The sequence below is a fragment of the Nicotiana attenuata genome, unplaced genomic scaffold (genome assembly GCF_001879085.1).
Source record: "Nicotiana attenuata strain UT unplaced genomic scaffold, NIATTr2, whole genome shotgun sequence".
NCBI classification, from domain to species: Eukaryota; Viridiplantae; Streptophyta; class Magnoliopsida; order Solanales; family Solanaceae; genus Nicotiana; species Nicotiana attenuata.
The window spans coordinates 23,200-41,596 of NW_017671484.1; the positions used below are offsets into that span (position 1 = coordinate 23,200).

The following is an 18,397-nucleotide window of genomic DNA, read 5'->3' on the forward strand; positions in this document are numbered from 1 at the left end:
CTAAGAAAGAATCTTAGATCCAACTACTGTGACTTTAGCAGCTTATTCTAATGGAACTACATTATACATACATGAAAACAACATCCTCAGATAGGATCTTGATGGAAAAATTTACATGAAAACCAAAATGTTTATTAAAAATTCATGAAATATTATAAGCTGAAATTGATGCCCAATTACTTATTGCCGTGTCCGTTGGCTAGATTATGTCATCCAGGTTCAACTTTATAAAAAGGCTTATAGCCAGAGAAATCATAACATACTGAAGCATAAGTTTGACCAAAGTTAAGGAGGGGAGAAACATTTTGCTTTTTCTCAATGTTTCCTATGTTGTACATTTGAATAATTTTCCAGTTTTCTTCAGCACTTACTCCATGCAAATATATGGATGTCATACTTTATATGTTCACCTCTCAGATGACATATTGGTTGACAACCATAATTTTTCTAATTTAAACTATGCACAATATATATTATTAGTTTTGGTTTGCACATATACGCTCTCTCTCTACCTCACGATTTAAAGTGTAATCATTTTATTAAACAGGAAGGTCCCTGTTGGATTGTCGCAAGTATTGAAAATTTAGAACTTGGAAAAGGATGGTCGTATGTCAGCTGCAAGAAGTGTCAAAAGAGGTGGATAAAGTAATGGGGGAAAGAAAAAGGGGGGGAGGTAGGAGAGGGGAGGAAGGAAGGGGGATCAAAGAAAACATTTATCAATGCCCAACCCCAAATGTAAAAAATGAAGATTACTCAGCAGTTATTAGGTTAAAGTAACAACTCTATTTCCTTAATCCATCAAAAATGTACATTTATATCTCAAATCAAGTGTGCAATTAGGTACAAGCTTCAGGTTAGGGTAATGGATACTACTGGATCTGTTTCCATATTGCTCTGGGACCGCGAAGCCATGTTTCTCATAGGCAAATCCGCAAAAGAATTGAAGGAAGGATTTCTTGAGGTATATCAACTAATTATATTCATATTTTTTATTTGATAAATTCTAACGCAAAATTTCATTCTAGAATACTGGCGTTGTTGATAAGTATCCTATCCAGTAGAGCTGACAATGTTCTCAAAGAAAATTCATGTTTAAGGTTATTGTGAAGAGCTCGAACATTCAACTGCAACAGGAAGTTTATAGTGTTGTTAAGCTTACAGATGAGGAGCAACTGATAAAGAAATATAGTCCTGATCCACCTTCATTTGACTTAACTGTATGTCATATTTGCTTACAAACTTCATAATATATTTACATTGCAAATTTCTTTTAAATTGCATTATTTGAATCATAATTTCACACTCATTTATTTATTATTTTGTGACAGGACCCTGAATTCAATAATAATCAAGTCTTTGATGGAGATAAGGAATGCGAGGTAAATTCATCACTCACTTTTAATTGGTCCTTTAGATGACATAGACTTATATATCTGGAAGGATATGTTTCTGAATAAATTTTCAGATCTGGAGATTTTTTTGTAACTTTAAAATTTGTGAATGTTCACTTTGTGTATTCTATAGGAAGCTGCAAGCTCATTATTAATATTTTTTTACATTTATTGATTCTTCTAAATAAATTTTTTTCACGGTATAAAATAATAATGCTCTAGCAATTATAAAGTTCACTAATTATTTTCACAAAGGTTTGTATTTTATATATGCAGGATTCTACTGAAGAGAATGAGTTAATCGATATTGCAAATACACCTGCCAAGATAAGTTTAACTAACGCCGCAACAGTGGTTGAAGAAGATCCAAATACACAATTGTCAGGAAATAAAAATCAAGAGACTATTTAAGAAGAAGAAAACAGCATAAGGTGTTTTGCAAATGTAACACTTGGAGAAACCAAGAACTGTCTGATTATTCTTATTAGTAGTTATATTAGTTATGAAACAATGTATTTTAATCATTTCAAGTTATTTATTCTGTTTCACTTTTCTTTTTACTTAGTTCATTATTTTATACTTATGGACGACATATTTTAACCATTTCATGTTTCTTTCTGGTAGTAAAGTCTGCCTATTCGACTACATATACTATTTCTGGATGTACATTAATATTTTTATCTAATTTTAGAATGTAAACCTATAAATAGTATTGAATCAAAATGTAGCAGATATCAAAGAACTGTTATATATCAAAGGACTGCATTATATATCAAAGAACTGTTAGTTACGTAACTGTTAGTTTGTAAGCATTTAAATGATTACTGTCATTTTTCTACCCCTTTATTAACAATTTTCGTCTTCGCGTGTGCGCGCGACTGTCTGTGTATATATATATCCTTTCTACCAAATTTATACTCATTCTTGCTCTTAGTTATTGACGAAACGACTAAAGAAACTTTTTCACCGTTTTTCATTATGAGTTTAAAATTACCCGTCAGGTTGGTATCCCGTTAGTGATCAAGGCTAACAACAAATTTTTTTTCGTGACTATGAGAGGGGGTAATATTTGACCAACAGTCTAAACAAGAAAAAATTGCTAAATTTCAAATAATATATAAATAAATTAGTGTATTCTCACATGTTTAAACGCAATTGATTTGAAAACACTATGGCAAACACCTATTAGCAGAAGTAAATGTTAACGTATATCGGATAAAGCAGAAGTTTAATTATCGATTTGGAGTAATAAAATACTGTCATTTATATTAATTATAGAATTAATTAAAAAAATTACAATGAATTAAAAATTTGCCCTTAAAAGTGAAAAAGAGGCGCATTATATAGCGAAAAAGAGGCGCAGTTTATGCCCCTGTTTCGCCAACTGCATTAAACACACGCCTTTACAACTTCTCAGCCCTACGACAGTTTCTACTCAATTTGACATGGAAGAAGAGAAGAAACTCGCAAGAGAAAATAGGATCAACATACGGAAGCAGAAACGACAGAAAAATTGTTCAGATAATAATGGTATGAACTTATATCCACTCTTTTGCAGATTTGCCTTACTTCTGCTTACAGACTCTGTGTTCAATGCTTCCAAATACGACATATTTCCTAACTACTCCTTTGTTATATCTGATTTTCCTTGGGCTAATTGCCTTTGAGTCGCACTAAAGTCCTGAGACTCAGTTAAACCTGAAATTGTGCGCATCGCGTTGTATATTAACTGTATTGGTTAGTATTGTTATCTTTTGTATACCTTCAGTGTTTGGAACATGGGATCAGTTTCTTTATGCTTTCAAGGAAGCTGGCGATCTATCATGTAATACTTAAGCCTGTAATGAGTCATTGTCTTGCTTCTTTTTCCCTATAAACATAAACGTGAAATATTATGGCCGATGCTTATTTGCTTTGTGAATCTTTTTTTGCAATTATGATCATTTTCTAGTGTAGATAAATATTTATTTATTCACGCGTGGTCTCTGTTTTTGTTACTTGATGATACTTTATAGCATTTACAGCACAATCTATAACTTACTTAGGTCTGCCAATGATGTCTGATCTTTGCTCTTACATTTTTCTGCTTTACGGACTGATAGGATAGAAAATTCATGTTCTACTTCTACAGGCTAATATCGTAAATCATTTTGCACATTGACTTGCTGATAGTGATCACTAGATTAGATGCCTTCATGTCTTCCTATTGAACTGATGATTGTGCCCAGCAATGTCAAAAAAATGAATTTGGTTGTTTATTAATGGATCCAGCTTATTTAAACTCACCATTCTTCAATTTTATTGGCTTTGAATCATTTTGAATTCTTTAACTTCTGCTTTTGTATTATTAGTCGTTCGTGCTTATAGTTTATTTGTGTTTGTACCTGCCTGCTTATTCTACCCAAAATTTCTGATTAAATCATTAAGTTTCTTTATCCTACCTTGATTTGTACTTTGCAGCAACTACGCTTTGTAACATGACAAGGTTCTTCATCTTTTGAACAAACTAATAGTCCTTTTGTCATTAGTGTTTGGGATGTAAACGTTGTTCATAAAAGATAAATCCTCTAAATATGAAAACTATAAATATTGTGAATAAAAATAGGTGTGCTAACCTAGGATACAAGTTGCTTTTATGGTTTGGTCAACAGTGAAATTACTAGAATACATCAAATCAATACCGTCTTATAATGTATATTTTTGCAGAGTATTAGGAATTCAAGATAATATGGACATTAGTTTATGACATGATTGAGAAAATAAAGCGTACAACTACAACGACATTTAATTTAATTTGTGGATATGTACTTGTGGACAGAAAGGTTTCGCTACAAAATTAGTAGATATGTTTATAAAATCAGAGTTATTCAATTATATATTTTAGGCATTCATTTACTGCAAATTTACAGTCCCTTATGAGTGTCAAGAATGACTGTATTAGCCAATGTTGGTCTAACGTCATATTGCTGATATTTTATTCCACTTTTTTTTAGTTGATTTGTATGTTTTATGATTTACAGACTTTATTTGTCCTGCTACTATCAGAGGGGATGCATTTGGAAAACAAAAGGCACCACAACCTTTAACAGACATAACAAATCGTCAACTTTTCACACGATTACATTATACACCTTTAGAGAGTTGTGCACACGCTTCATCGTCTCAATCTCAGGCACAATCTCCAAATTTACCTCGACAGAAACATTTGCAATTTGGTTTGTCAACTTCAAATGTGCAGACAAATTATCTTCTACCAGATTTAAATATGCTACCCCTACTGCCAGGTTGTTCTTATAAATAAAATTATTAATATAACATGAATCGTTTTTTTATACTAACGGCATTTTATTATAACTTATTATTAGAAATTGAGGATGTCAATATTGATGGTGATGTACCAGGTATGTTTTTAATTAATAAATTTTTTTGCTAATAAATTACACAAATAAACTACATTTATACTATTATTCAAAATAATGGTTGCTTGATTAAATACTTAACGTAAATTTCATGAAAACAATCGCAGAAAATAATGATGCAACTGAAAGTGAAGACGACTATGAAGGTATGTCTATCTTAACACAAACAATGATTCATTTATGTCCCCTTTTTCAATTTACGTGGCTAACTTAATATGATTTTAATACTATTTAGAGCCTGATGTTGGATATGCAATTATTCACAATGAAGGTATGCATGTTTATTTTTTCTATATGTATATACAATAAGTAGGCATACCATAACATAACGCCTTTACATTAATCTTACATTTGCTTATTTTTTTCATAGAGTACTAGGATATAGGTAATCCTACATATGAATGTGAATATTGTGGTGCTTACTTCTGGTACGAAGAAAGAATCAATAAGAAAATCAAAGCTAAAAAATCAGAGTTTTCTTTGTGTTGTAATCATGGAAAGATACGCCTACCAAAGCCAAAAAAACCTCCCACAATTTTAAAAAACTTATTATTCGGATCAGGTAACAACAAAATCCACTTTTACCATACTTCAATACTGTCTTCAATATATGAATAAATCTTGATTGGCAAACAAATACTTTTATGTAGGTCCAATAAGTAACCATTTCGGAGATAATATTAGAAGTTATAACTCAATGTTTTCATTTACCTCAATGGGAGGAAAAGTTGATGCTTCTGTCAACCAAACAAAGGGGCCAAGAACATTCAAATTATCTGGACAAAACTATCATCAAATCGGGAGTTTGTTGCCCCCCGAAGGATCCACTCCCAAGTTTGCACAAATATATATATATGACACAGAAAACGAAGTTGAGAATAGAATTCATGCACTGGGGTTAGTATTCAATTGTTCCTAATTTATATATGCATGAATAATCTAACAAAAACAAACATAGATCAATTTTATAAAACCTATTTTTATGCAGTCGTGGTGAAAGAATAAGCCAACTACATGCTGAAATTGTTCAAGATCTGAAACAAATGCTTGATGAGCATAATGTTTTGACAAAGTCATTTAGAATGGTCAGAGACAAATTTCAGGAAGATACTCACTCCAATTTTAGACTCAGATTGATAGGAAAACGGAACTATGATGGAAGAAGATACAACTTACCAACAATTTCAGAGGTTGCTGCTTTGGTAGTTGGAGATTTTGATGTATCTAGATGTGACCGAGACATCATCGTTGAAACCCAATCTGGACATCTACAAAGGATAAATGAGTTGAATGCTGCCTATTTAGGTCTTCAGTATCCTTTATTGTTTCCATTTGGTGAAGATGGTTATAGGGAAGACATTCCTTTAAATGGAACTGATGAATCAACTGGAGGAAGGCATTTTGTTAGCATGCGTGAATATTTTGCATACAAAATTCAAGAAAGGAATGGCGAAGTAGCAACAATTGTAAACTCAAGAAGATTATTTCAATAATTCTTGGTCGATGGATTTACAATGGTTGAATCTTCTAGGTTGAAGTATATCAGAACTCATCAAAAACAATTGCAAGCTCATATGTATAAAGGATTAGAAGATGTAGTTTTACATGGAGAGATAAATCCTTCTTCTCAAGGTAAAAGGGTAATTCTTTCATCCAGCTTCACAGGGGGTGCAAGATACATGATTCAAAATTATCAAGATGCTATGGCAATCTGCAAGTGGGCTGGATATCCAAATCTCTTCATCACATTTACTTGCAACCCAAAGTGGCCTGAAATTAGTAGATTTGTAAAGAGCAAGGGCTTGCAACCAGAAGATCGCCCAGACATTTTAGCTAGGGTGTTCAAAATCAAATTGGATCGTTTAATAAAGGATTTGAAAGAGAAACAAATTTTTGGATCAGTTAAATCAGGTATATATTTAATCTTTTTTAATAAATTCCTATCAGATTTATAATCTAATTTAATAAAATATTTTGTCTTACATATAAATTACAACCACTTACCCCAATCGCAAATTATTATTTTTTGCAGTGATATATACTATAGAATTCCAAAAGCGGGGGTTGCCTCATGCACACATATTGCTCTTTCTTCATAATAAATATCCAAATGTTGGAGATATAGATCAAATAATTTCAGCAGAAATACCAGATGAATCGGTCGATCCGTATTATTATAAGGCCGTGAAGAATTTCATGATGCATGGCCCGTGCGGTTCTGCTAGAAAATCCTCTCCTTGCATGCGTAATGGTAGATGTACAAAACACTTTGCAAAGAAGTTTGTAGAAAATACTACAATTGATGAAGATGGATATCCTGTATATAAAAGAAGGGACAATGGTAGAACTATCCAGAAAGAAGGAATTGAATTGGATAACAGGTACGTGGTGCCACACAATAGATATTTATTGTTGAAGTATGGCGCACATATAAATGTTGAATGGTGCAATCAATCTCGATCAATCAAGTACTTATTTAAGTACGTTAATAAGGGTCATGATCGTGTAACAACTGCTTTTTCTCAAAGTGTGCATGAGGAAGACTCATCGGCTATTGATGAAATAAAAATGTATTATGATTGCCGATACATATCACCGTGTGAAGCTGCTTGGAGAATTTTTAAATTTTCAATTAACCATAGAGAACCTTCGGTAGAAAGACTTTCTTTTCATCTACCAAATGAACAAACAGTTATTTTCTCTGATAATGATCCAATTGATGATGTTGCCAATAGACCAAGTGTAAAGGAATCACAGTTTTTAAGCTGGTTTGAGGCAAACAATACATATGAAGAAGCAAGAGAATTAACCTATGCGGAATTTTCTCTTAAATTTGTGTGGAATAAAAAACTAAAAAAGTGAGAAAAAAGAAGAAATTCTGCATTTTCAATAGGGAGAATATTCTTTGTACCGCCTGGAAGTGGAGAGCAATATTACCTTCGAATGTTGTTGAATGTCATTAAAGGACCTAAGTGTTATGAGGATTTACGCAGAATCAACAATCACGAACATTTAAGTTTTAGAGATGCATGTTATGCACTGGGTTTATTAGATGATGACAAAGAGTATGTGGATGCCATAAAGGAGGCAAGTAACTGGGGAATGCCATCATATCTTAGGCAATTATTTGCTATGTTACTATTATCCAATTCAATGTCACGGCCAGAATGTGTTTGGGAGGCAACATGAATTTTATTATCAGATGATATCTTACATGAAGAAAGAAGAATATTGGATAATCCTGGTATACAATTTGACCTTCTACTTAAGATTTTTATATTAAAAAATTCTTAAAGTATTTTTACATTATTGTTGCATACAAATTAAATCTTACTCTAATCTACGATCTACATTTAGGCTTGCAAATTATGAGTGATTAATTTTTAATATATTTTGTTGGACACATAATCGATGTAGCCTTGCAATGAAGTAAAGCAACATTATTTTGATTTTACTATTTCTTAAGGAAATTATTTTGGTCTTATCTTTATATGACTCATGACAACTATATGTTTTTATTATTAATTAATTAATTATATACTTTTTTTATTTTAGAGGCTGAGCTAACAAATGGTGAAGTAAAGAATCATTGTCTACAAAAGTTGGAAAATTTGTTGAAAGGTTGCGGAAAAACGTTATACGATTTTCCAACAATGCCAAGACCGGTTTTCAATGAAGAGGAAGTTGACAACACCAATAGACTAATCTGTGAAGAATTGCGTTACAATAGGTGCTCTTTGTCTAAGGAACATGAAGAATTATTGGTTAAATTGACAATGAAGCAAAAGTTAGTTTATGACATAATTATCAAAGCAGTGCATGAGGACAAAGGTGGATTCTTCTTCTTACATGGTCATGGAGGAACCGGGAAGACATTTATTTGGAAAACTTTGTCTTCTTCCATAAGATCTAGAGGAGATATTGTGTTAACAGTTGCGTCCAGTGGAATAGCATCTCTTTTGTTAGCAGCAGGTCGAACAACTCATTCGAGATTTGCAATCCCACTCAATGCAACTGAAGATTCAACATGTAATATCAAACAAGGTACTCCTTTATCAAAATTGATTGTCAAGACAAAGTTAATTATTTGGGATGAAGCACCAATGATGCATAGATATTATTTTGAAGCTCTAGACAGAACTCTAAGAGATATTCTTAGATTTAAAGATGCATCCAATTTAGATCGACCATTTGGAGGAAAAACAGTTGTTCTTGGTGGTGACTTTAGACAAATACTTCCAGTCATTCCAAAAGGTACTAGACAAGATATTGTTAATGCTGCCCTTAATTCTTCATATTTGTGGAATCACTGTCAAGTGTTAAAGTTAACAAAAAATATGAGGTTGGAAGGAAATCAGGTGGATTCACATTTGAATGATCTAAGATAATTTTCTGATTGGATTTTAGCAATAGGTGATGGTATGATTGGAAATTCTGTTGATGATATTGATAAAGTTCACATCCCTGATGATCTTATCATAAATAATTGTGGCGATCCAATTTCTGCGATTGTGGAAAGTACATATCCAAATTTTTTAAGTCATTGCAGTGATATAACATACCTGCAACAAAGAGGAATTCTTGCTCCCACTCTTGACATGGTTGAATCAATCAACGAATACATGGTTTCACTAAACCAAAGTCAACCAAAAACATTTTTGAGTTCCGATACAATTTGCATGTCAGACGATGCTTTTACAGGTTTGGAACACGTACATACACCTGAATTCCTAAACACTATTAAGTGTTCTGGAATTCCAAATCATGTTATCACTTTGAAAGTGGGTGTCCCAGTGATGTTATTGAGAAATATAGACCCATCTTCAGGGCTATGTAATGGAACAAGATTAATCATCACTAGACTCGAAAATCGGGTTATCGAAGCAAAACTTTTATCGGGAAAGATGGCTGGACAAAAGGTCTTCATTCCGAGAATGTCATTAACTCCATCTGATGCAAGAATACCTTTTAAGTTCCAACGAAGACAATTTCCAATAGTTGTATCCTTTGCAATGACGATAAACAAAAGTCAAGGACAATCTTTATCTCATGTTGGGTTATATTTGAAAAAACCGGTCTTCACACATGGCCAGCTTTACGTTGCTCTATCACGGGTTACAAAAAGAAAGAGATTAAAGATTTTGGTTTATGACGATGATGGAGAAATTTCAAATGAAGCAATAAATGTGGTTTACAAAGAGGTTTTCCGTAATTTACTTGGAGAATGAAAGCAAATCTGATGTGAAAGTTCATAACATTTTTGGTTCTCATGCTTCTGTCTTTGCTAAACCATATTGGAAATAAACTTCATAAAAAATAGTTGACAACTTCAATTGGTATGCTTATCTTTTATCTCATCATCATTAGTTGTTACTATTTTCAGTTACTTTGAACTATTAACTTCTTAATGTTTACATCTACTAACAAAGAACTCGCAAAGTTATATTTCTTCCACTAATACACGGTACTTCATTTCTAATCTTCCTAATGCTGTCAATTGATTTCAAGATAACTTAGTGCTTATGCAAAAGATGGCTACTCACATTTATTTCATTAAGGATATAACGATTGCGAGCATGCAATAGAAGTTGAAAGTTCGGGTTGTTCGTCTATGGAAAGTCCCGCATTGTTACAATTCAGACACTAATTTCTCCATTGAATTGGTTCTGCAAGATGAAAAGGTATTAAAAATCAATTTCTTTTACTTACTAATTGTTTTGCGTCTCTAATTTTAAGTAGAAAAATCTGCAATTGTTGTTATGCTCTTCACGCATTTTTAAACCTACTTTCTCGATTGGTTGTAGAAGATTACAATATACTACAACAATTCACTTTTTGTTCTTACAATATTTTCATTGCAATAGTATATATAAATATATGATGGTTTTCTTTTTTTCTTGCACTGTTTTGGTACTTACCCATTCTCTCTTTGTCGCTGTGTTTTTTCTTTTCTTCAGTTTCATAAAAATCTTATTTCCTTTCATTGTTTCAGTGTTTTGCACCTCTGCACATGTTGTCCCTCTTCATTCCACTTATTCCTTATTCTTTTACATTATTTGAATGCTCTTAACTTTTTGGCTATTTTTCTAATTTATGCCTTCTTTATAATCTCTACCTGTTTTTATCGAAATAATATTGAAAATACCAACTTCTATTATTACCGGAGATAAAATATCAAAAATTTCGTTCTCCGTTGTTAAGATATGAGTTGTTCGTTCTAAGTTCAACTATATGTATGTATTTAATGTGATTTCTTTGAAAGGCGATCAGATACAATCTTCTATTGGCATGTCTGTGCTGCATCTTTTCGAAACACAACTTAATGAGTTTGGATTATATGTTATAGCAAACTTTAGCGTTTGTCACAATAAATAGAAGTTCATAACCAAAAAAAAGAACTTAAGGCTCACATTTACTCAGCGGACAACCTTGGCTGAAACATCTGATCCACTTTTACCAATGGATGTCTTTGATCTCCGGCCATATGACCAATTGATAACTAAGGTTGATGTGGACGAGACTGAATTATTTGGTAAATATAGCTTTTACCTCAAAATTCTAATAATTATCTTTTTCTGCCTCTCATTTTAATATCTTCTTATTATTTAAATGTGATTGGCGAAATTGTCAGCTTGGACTTGTCTGTCCTTTGGATGATAGAACAGTGAATTCCCCACAGAAAGCAATGCAGCAATACTTATTATCTCCGCAGAGCACTTCTACTTGTCAGAGGCAACAATCATCTTGGAGAGCATGGGATCCAGAGGAAATTCAGCCATTTTTTCACCCATTTTGGTTAACTTACCATCCTCATCAAGGGCACCAAGCTTAAACAACAGCTCCAGGGCTTTAAGTAGAGCTTCAGTTGTTGGACTGTCCATGAAGTCAAAGTTCATCAAGTCTTTAATCACAAGGCTCTTGAGTAACAACACGACATTTGCAAGGTTGATCCTTTGTATTTCTGGAACTGTGTTATCTTCCAAATCCTTCATGTACCTATGTGTAGTCTATAAGCTGAAGCACTTCCCAGGACCTGTTTGTCCTGATCGACCAGCACGTTCGTTGGCACACGCCTTCGAGATGGGAGCGACCAGCAATGACTCAGTTCCTGTCCGAGGTTTGTAACACTTGATCTTAACATTATAAAATTTATTCATAGTAACAATATAAAATTTTAAAGCTTAACCATATTGGAAGAAATCACCTAGCTTAAGTTTACTGTTTTCTCTTTGGTGTATGGATTTCTTGAAACTAAACTCTTACAGTTTTGTATGGCAGTCAACTTTTGCCACGAATCATCAACTTATATTTATTTACTTAACATCCAAGCTACAAAAGGAGCTTTAACAAGAGAAGCTAAGAGACTAGAAACGGTGACAATGAGTATGTAATGAATAAACCTAACTTGATATTAACATAATAAGATGCTGATCTCCGTACTTCTATTTTTTTCTAGGCAAAAGCATTTTATTTTAGGCTTTTCTCAGCATTACGTACAATGAATGGTAAGCATTTACAAAATCAAATTTTATGACAATGGGAATGAACCAGTGGGTTTGTAACAGAGTAGTAAAGAGGAGATGATGTATGGAAGACACTGTCACATCCATCAAAGAAGCATCAAATGAACCTTCTTCTAATATGTTTGCTTTTAACAAAGCAATAGGAAGTAAAGGTTTACTACTGAACCTCATTTTTTATTTTTTTTAAAATTTGTAGCGCTCTAATGAAGATAACGAGTTGATCGATATTGCAAACACACCAGCCAAGATAGGTACATCTATTGCCGCAACAGTTGTTCAAGAAGATCCGAATGCACAGTTGTCTGGAAATAAGATCAAGAGAGTGTTTAAAAAGAAGAAAACAGCATAAGATGTTTGCATATGTAACAGTTGGAGAAAGAAAACACGGTCTTATAAGTTATTTTAGTAGTTTTATTAGTTATGAACAACATATTTGTATCATCTCATGTTTTCCCTGCTACCAAACTTTCCGGTTTAGTTTGTATTTTCTTCGAGACCAATACATAATCATTTGCATTGAAAAAATTTGTGGACTAAGAACATATGACACGAGCATGTCCATCTGTATTTTTTGGTACTCAATATGTACATTCGTATTATAAGTACGTGATCTGACAAGTACGTTGCAAACTCTGTCATGTCTTTTCATTATCTAAGCGTCATTCTGATAATAGTCAAAGTGCTCCGAGTTATATCCGGTACGTTATGAAAATTACAGCCTGTGAACCTAAGCAGGACATCATTTTGACAATTATAATCAAATTAAATTTGTACTGCACCTAATAGCATACAAACTAAAAAGTGAGAACTTTGTTCTGTTTACAGCAAAATGCTTATCTTTTTAATGAAATGTACTCGGATAGCATGAGTTTGGCTCTTCAAAAAATTGTTTTCGTTATAGTTTTCATTGTCACCATTTTCAATATGCAGTTCTTTCTCTTATCATATACCCCCCACGTTTTCCCACTCCCACCCAACAATCCTCTCGTTCCAACCCTCTACTTCACATCTCCCTTCACAAATCCTCCCTACTTCCCCACTATAACCACTTCCCCACTATACTAATCACATGATATTATAAAAGGACATAATAAGGGAGGCATTAAAACAAGAAAAAGTGAGAGAACAAAGAAAAACAGAGGAAAGTCCGACAATATTACGTAAAAAATTTTTCTGCAAAATCACGATAGCCTCAAGTCTGTAAATTTTCTCCCGATAACAACGGTATGAACTTTAATCCACTGTTTGCAGATTTGCGATTTACATAATTGTTGCTTACAGAGGGTCTTTTTGGAATAACTGTTTTTTCGATTTGTTGCTTACAGAGGGTCTTTTTGGAATAACAGATTTGGAATAACTATTTTTTCGATTTCATTACTGTTTTTTGTTGCAATATAGGATAGTATCATGGGCATGCATATACTAAATTTTATGTGATCTATTGGAATTTAGTATGTACAAGTCTATTGGTGTTGTCAACTTATTAGTATACTAACTTAAATTAGGCTGCGTAGCTAAATACTCATATTGGAATTAATATACCAACTTATATTACCCTGCGTAGCTAAATACTCATAATTAACAAGTGAACTTTGATTTAGCATAATGTGGTTTCTGTTTTTAACTGAGTGGTTACATGTCCAGACTTGCTGAAACTTATGAAGTTCCTACTTTTCCTTTTAATTTTCAAAATTAAAGAATTTGTCTCGCAATTTCTTCTCATCTCCTTTAACATTCGAAAGAGCTTCATCAACCTTTTGTTTATTTTTATTGCCTGTGGATGCTCAACCAAGGAAGCTTTATATCCACTACTGATGTTTGTCCTTCATTCACTTGACAATGTCTTTTTAAATCATTGTATAAATCCATCAATATGTTCAAATAATATGCATGTCCTATGTTATCACATTGAGATGTTGTAGCCATTCTTATTATTGCCTTGATCCTATTTCAGATATGGCTGAACAAGGACACGTTCAAATTACTCCAACTACGAGTTCTCAAATTCAAGGAAGGGGACAACGTAGAAGGGTACGCCGTCGCAGCATTTATTCCTATAATGATTCTGACTCAAAGCCTGACGTCATCAGGAATGTCCCAAGGGCGATACAAAATAAGTTAAGAGATCGAAGGGTTGAACGAAGGGAAAGAGAAAAGAAATTTAGAGAACTTAGGGCTTCACTAGCTGCACATATTGCAAATTATCAGCTTACTCGAGATGCACTAATTGATGCTATAGACAAAATTATACTATCTGATTGGGAAGCCTTAGCAATTTTAGTAGATTCACTTGGACAACCTTTAGGTAGTATTTTAACTGACATTTATCACGAGGTTTGGCCAAGTGAACCTTTTTGGGTTTATGTTCTTAAATTTGAAGCTGAGTGGGAGAACCGTCTCTACAACTACCTGTAATTTATTTAATTAATGAAAGTTTGTTATTTCTTTGCAAGATTACCTGTCATTTTACTCTTTATTTTTTCTTAAGAGTATTAGATAAAATAAATAACATAATGGAATAACACTAACTTATTCCTTCAAATAATGCAACTTTAACGACATATCCAATGTCTTAAAAGAGAAAAAACATGAATACACACATTAGTTTACGCTCTTTACTTGATTATATATAATCCTCATGTAAAGTAATACTTTACAATCTGTTTTGTCTCTTTTCAAATCAAAAATTAATGAGGAATCTATATATATTTAGGTAGTTACAAATATGAATTCATCCAAAGTATACTTGCAGTACAGTATTTCTTTATAAATGAAAAGTTTAACTTCACTTATGTTCCTTTCAGTGAGTATCAACTATTAATAGATATTTATATTGTTCAGCCGAGGCAATCGTTGGGGAAGTAACATAGAAAAATAATATGGCAGCAACTATGGTATGATTGAAATATTCACATAAAGTTTACTCACTCTGTTAAAGTCCCGTGATTACTTTTCCAGACATTTTGTTCGTTAAAAATTATATTATTATTAAGAACAATAGAATAATATTTAAAATAAAAAATTATTTAAACAGTAATAAATTATAAATCTTCTCATATATGACAAAAAAAAAAACAGAATATTAAATATTGGTTAATATAATAAATAATATATACAACAAAAAGTTATTCGCTAACTATATAAGTACCTTTGATTTAATAAAGATTTCATTATTGGGTAGATCGTATTGACACGTAATATAAGAAATGTTCCTTATTAAACCAATACAATCTAATAGAATCAAACAAGCCCGATCATAATTTAATTTAATTAATAATTTTTAATACTTACTGCGCATCGCGCGGGTACGACTACTAGTATTATTTAAGAACAACAAATAATACAATCTATCCAAATATTGCATTAATAAAACGATACAATACGATACGATACAATACAATACAATACGTTATGAACGATGGATAACAGTGATCCAAACAGAATGTTAATGAAAACATTTAGTAAGCGTTTAGCGATAAGTTTTTGGAGTTTTTTTTTTCAATTTTTTTTAAATATGTATTGTTTATAGAATTAATCTAATTTTTTGAAAATTTTGGAAACCAAAACTTTAAAATCTCAAACATTAGCTTAAACCTCTTTTTAGGCCAAATCATGACCATTTGAGACTTTTTAGCATAAAATATGACCTTTTAACATATCAAAACTTACATCAAAATTCATGTCAAAATATATTTTCAATTTCAAATCAAACTTTATCGAAATTAGTATTTTCAAAAAATATTTGACAATCTATATCCAAGCGGGTCCTAGATTTATTCAAGGAGTTTGTTAAAATAGATGTTAAATTATGAACGAAATAAATTTGTAGACCTATATTTTATACAATTAGGTCCATAAAACTGTGAACGAAAAAGTGACACAATTATGTAAGACACAAAATAAAAAATTTCAAGAAAAGATGAGAGATGAGATGAGATCACATAAGAGTGACGTGGTCAACAGATAGCTTGTTGAACTCATGCATAATGTAGACGTGTGCTGCACCTTTCATCTCCAATTACACGTGTGTTGTATCATATGTTGTTTTGGCAACATATAAATGCCAATAACGGGAGTTATGGATCTGCTAGAACAAAAGAAGGTAAAAGTGAGGAAAAAAGAAAGAAAGAATGGCATCAAACTTGGGGCCAGCGTATGCATATACAGTAGTGTATGTTAATGACGTTGCAAAATCTGTCGCTTTTTATGCTAAAGCCTTCGGCTACAACGTTCGCCGCTTAGACGATAATCGCAAGTACGTTGTTTATCCTCCACATATAGTCGCGCGGTTTGATTTTGGTTTGCCTTTGTTTTGCGAGCTCAAATTTTGATGTTAGGAGAATTGTTGTTTGGTATGTTGGATGAAATTGATTTTTTGAGAGTTTGCTTTATTTTCAAAAGCAAAAGGATACAAAATAGTATGACCTTTTCCGTCTGTTTGATTTTTAAATTAGTGAAATAAATTTCTAAGCGCTATACACTGTGGGGTAAAGAATATTTATGTAATCTTTGTAATTTAACTTGGTAGATGGGGAGAATTGGAGAGTGGAGCCACCACAATAGCATTCACGCCTATCCATCAGCACGAGACAGATGACTTAACGGGTCAGGTCCAGACCCCTCATTCCCGGGGCGATAGGCAACCCGTTGAGCTTTGCTTTGATTATGTAGACATCGATGCTGCCTACAAGGTACTCATATAGCTAGTCACCTTCTTCTCTTTTTCACTTTTGAATATGATAGCTCCAATCGATGTAATAGGGACTGTTTATTCAATTTGACGTGTTGTTTTTGTGGATTAATTAATGTCCATACAGAGGGCAGTAGAAAATGGGGCGGTTGCGGTGAGCCAGCCTGAGGAGAAGAAATGGGGACAGAAAGTTGGATATGTACGAGATCTTGATGGTAACATCGTTAGATTGGGAAGCCACGTCGATCCTAAATAATCGCATTACTGATCAGAGCTCATCAATGGTATTAGATATACTTTTAGCCGTTCCAGTGTGTTAGGTTAGTTGTGGAATAAATTGTATCCTCACTGTGTAGTGAATAAGGAATAAACAGAATATCAAGAAGACTTGGATCTTATAAACTAAGCAGAACTCGTATGTTGTTAAACAGTTTTTCTCCTTTGTCTAAAAGACATTCCCTTTGCTACCGGAGGCACAGATGCATGCCTTTGAACTTCAAGACCGAATGTGATATAAGATCTATACTAACCTCCTCCCTATGCCGACCCCCCCCTACCCCCCCCCCCCCAACCCAAACCAAACCAAAAAAAAAATGTAGGAGTCGGCATAAAGCACTTATTCTTTTGGATCGGATTTTAAGATCCGACGTATAAAGTTCTCCTTAGGTCCCAAATCCAACGTGAAAGTGGTGCTCAAATTAACCACAGCTTCTGGCCTTCTGTGTAGGACTTAATTTCCAAGAACCTCAAATCGGAGCTTTGCATTATCTTGATGTGTAAAGTTGCACAATCGTGATGTGTAAAGTTGAATTTAAATTAATTACTGTGTACGGTAAAATTGGACGGTCCAATTTTCGGTTATTACAATGCCTCTTGAGCAAGGCTCAAGACCACGGTCGAATTTTATCTCGAGGGGACATCGGCGTCCAACCTCGAGGCAACCGACGGTTATAGAGAAGCAACGCGGACCGACGGTTATAGAGAAAGTGGGGAGTTCTCAAGGCGTGCAGCTAGAGCCGACAAAGTTTGTCAGGTTAGTCTAAGCCCGCATCATAGAATTAATTAGCTGTTTCATCTTCATATTTTTGTAATAAATGTATTTGTACTATGTTTGGATTTTTCCTTGTTGAGACAAAAATAGTTTTAATATCTCAAAATGAATTGTTTAAAATTATGTCTAGGTTCATTCTCTTAAAATAATATTAATTGGTCTTAATTCAAAATGTAACTGATGGTATAATTTTTAAATTACAAATTTAATATTTTAAAACTGATGATTGGAGGCCATAACTGTGTTTTAATGCTTGGTATTTGATAGCTTCAACGTTATGGATTTAAGTCTTAACGGTTTGGTTTTTTAACAATCTGATAGCC

General features: G+C 33.0%; 1 protein-coding gene and 1 pseudogene across 1 annotated transcript; both read left to right on the forward strand.

Moving 5' to 3' along the window:
• The first annotated feature begins 5,489 nt into the window (after nt 1-5,489).
• Nucleotides 5,490-10,038, forward strand: LOC109208573 (annotated as a pseudogene).
• A 6,385-nt stretch (nt 10,039-16,423) lies between these two features.
• Nucleotides 16,424-17,523, forward strand: LOC109208570 (uncharacterized protein Mb0911c). The gene is made up of 3 exons (XM_019371700.1): nt 16,424-16,588; nt 16,862-17,024; nt 17,151-17,523. Exons 1-3 carry the CDS (start codon nt 16,464-16,466, stop codon nt 17,277-17,279), a joined length of 417 nt encoding a protein of 138 aa, XP_019227245.1. The 5' UTR covers nt 16,424-16,463; the 3' UTR covers nt 17,280-17,523.
• Nucleotides 17,524-18,397: the final 874 nt, after the last annotated feature.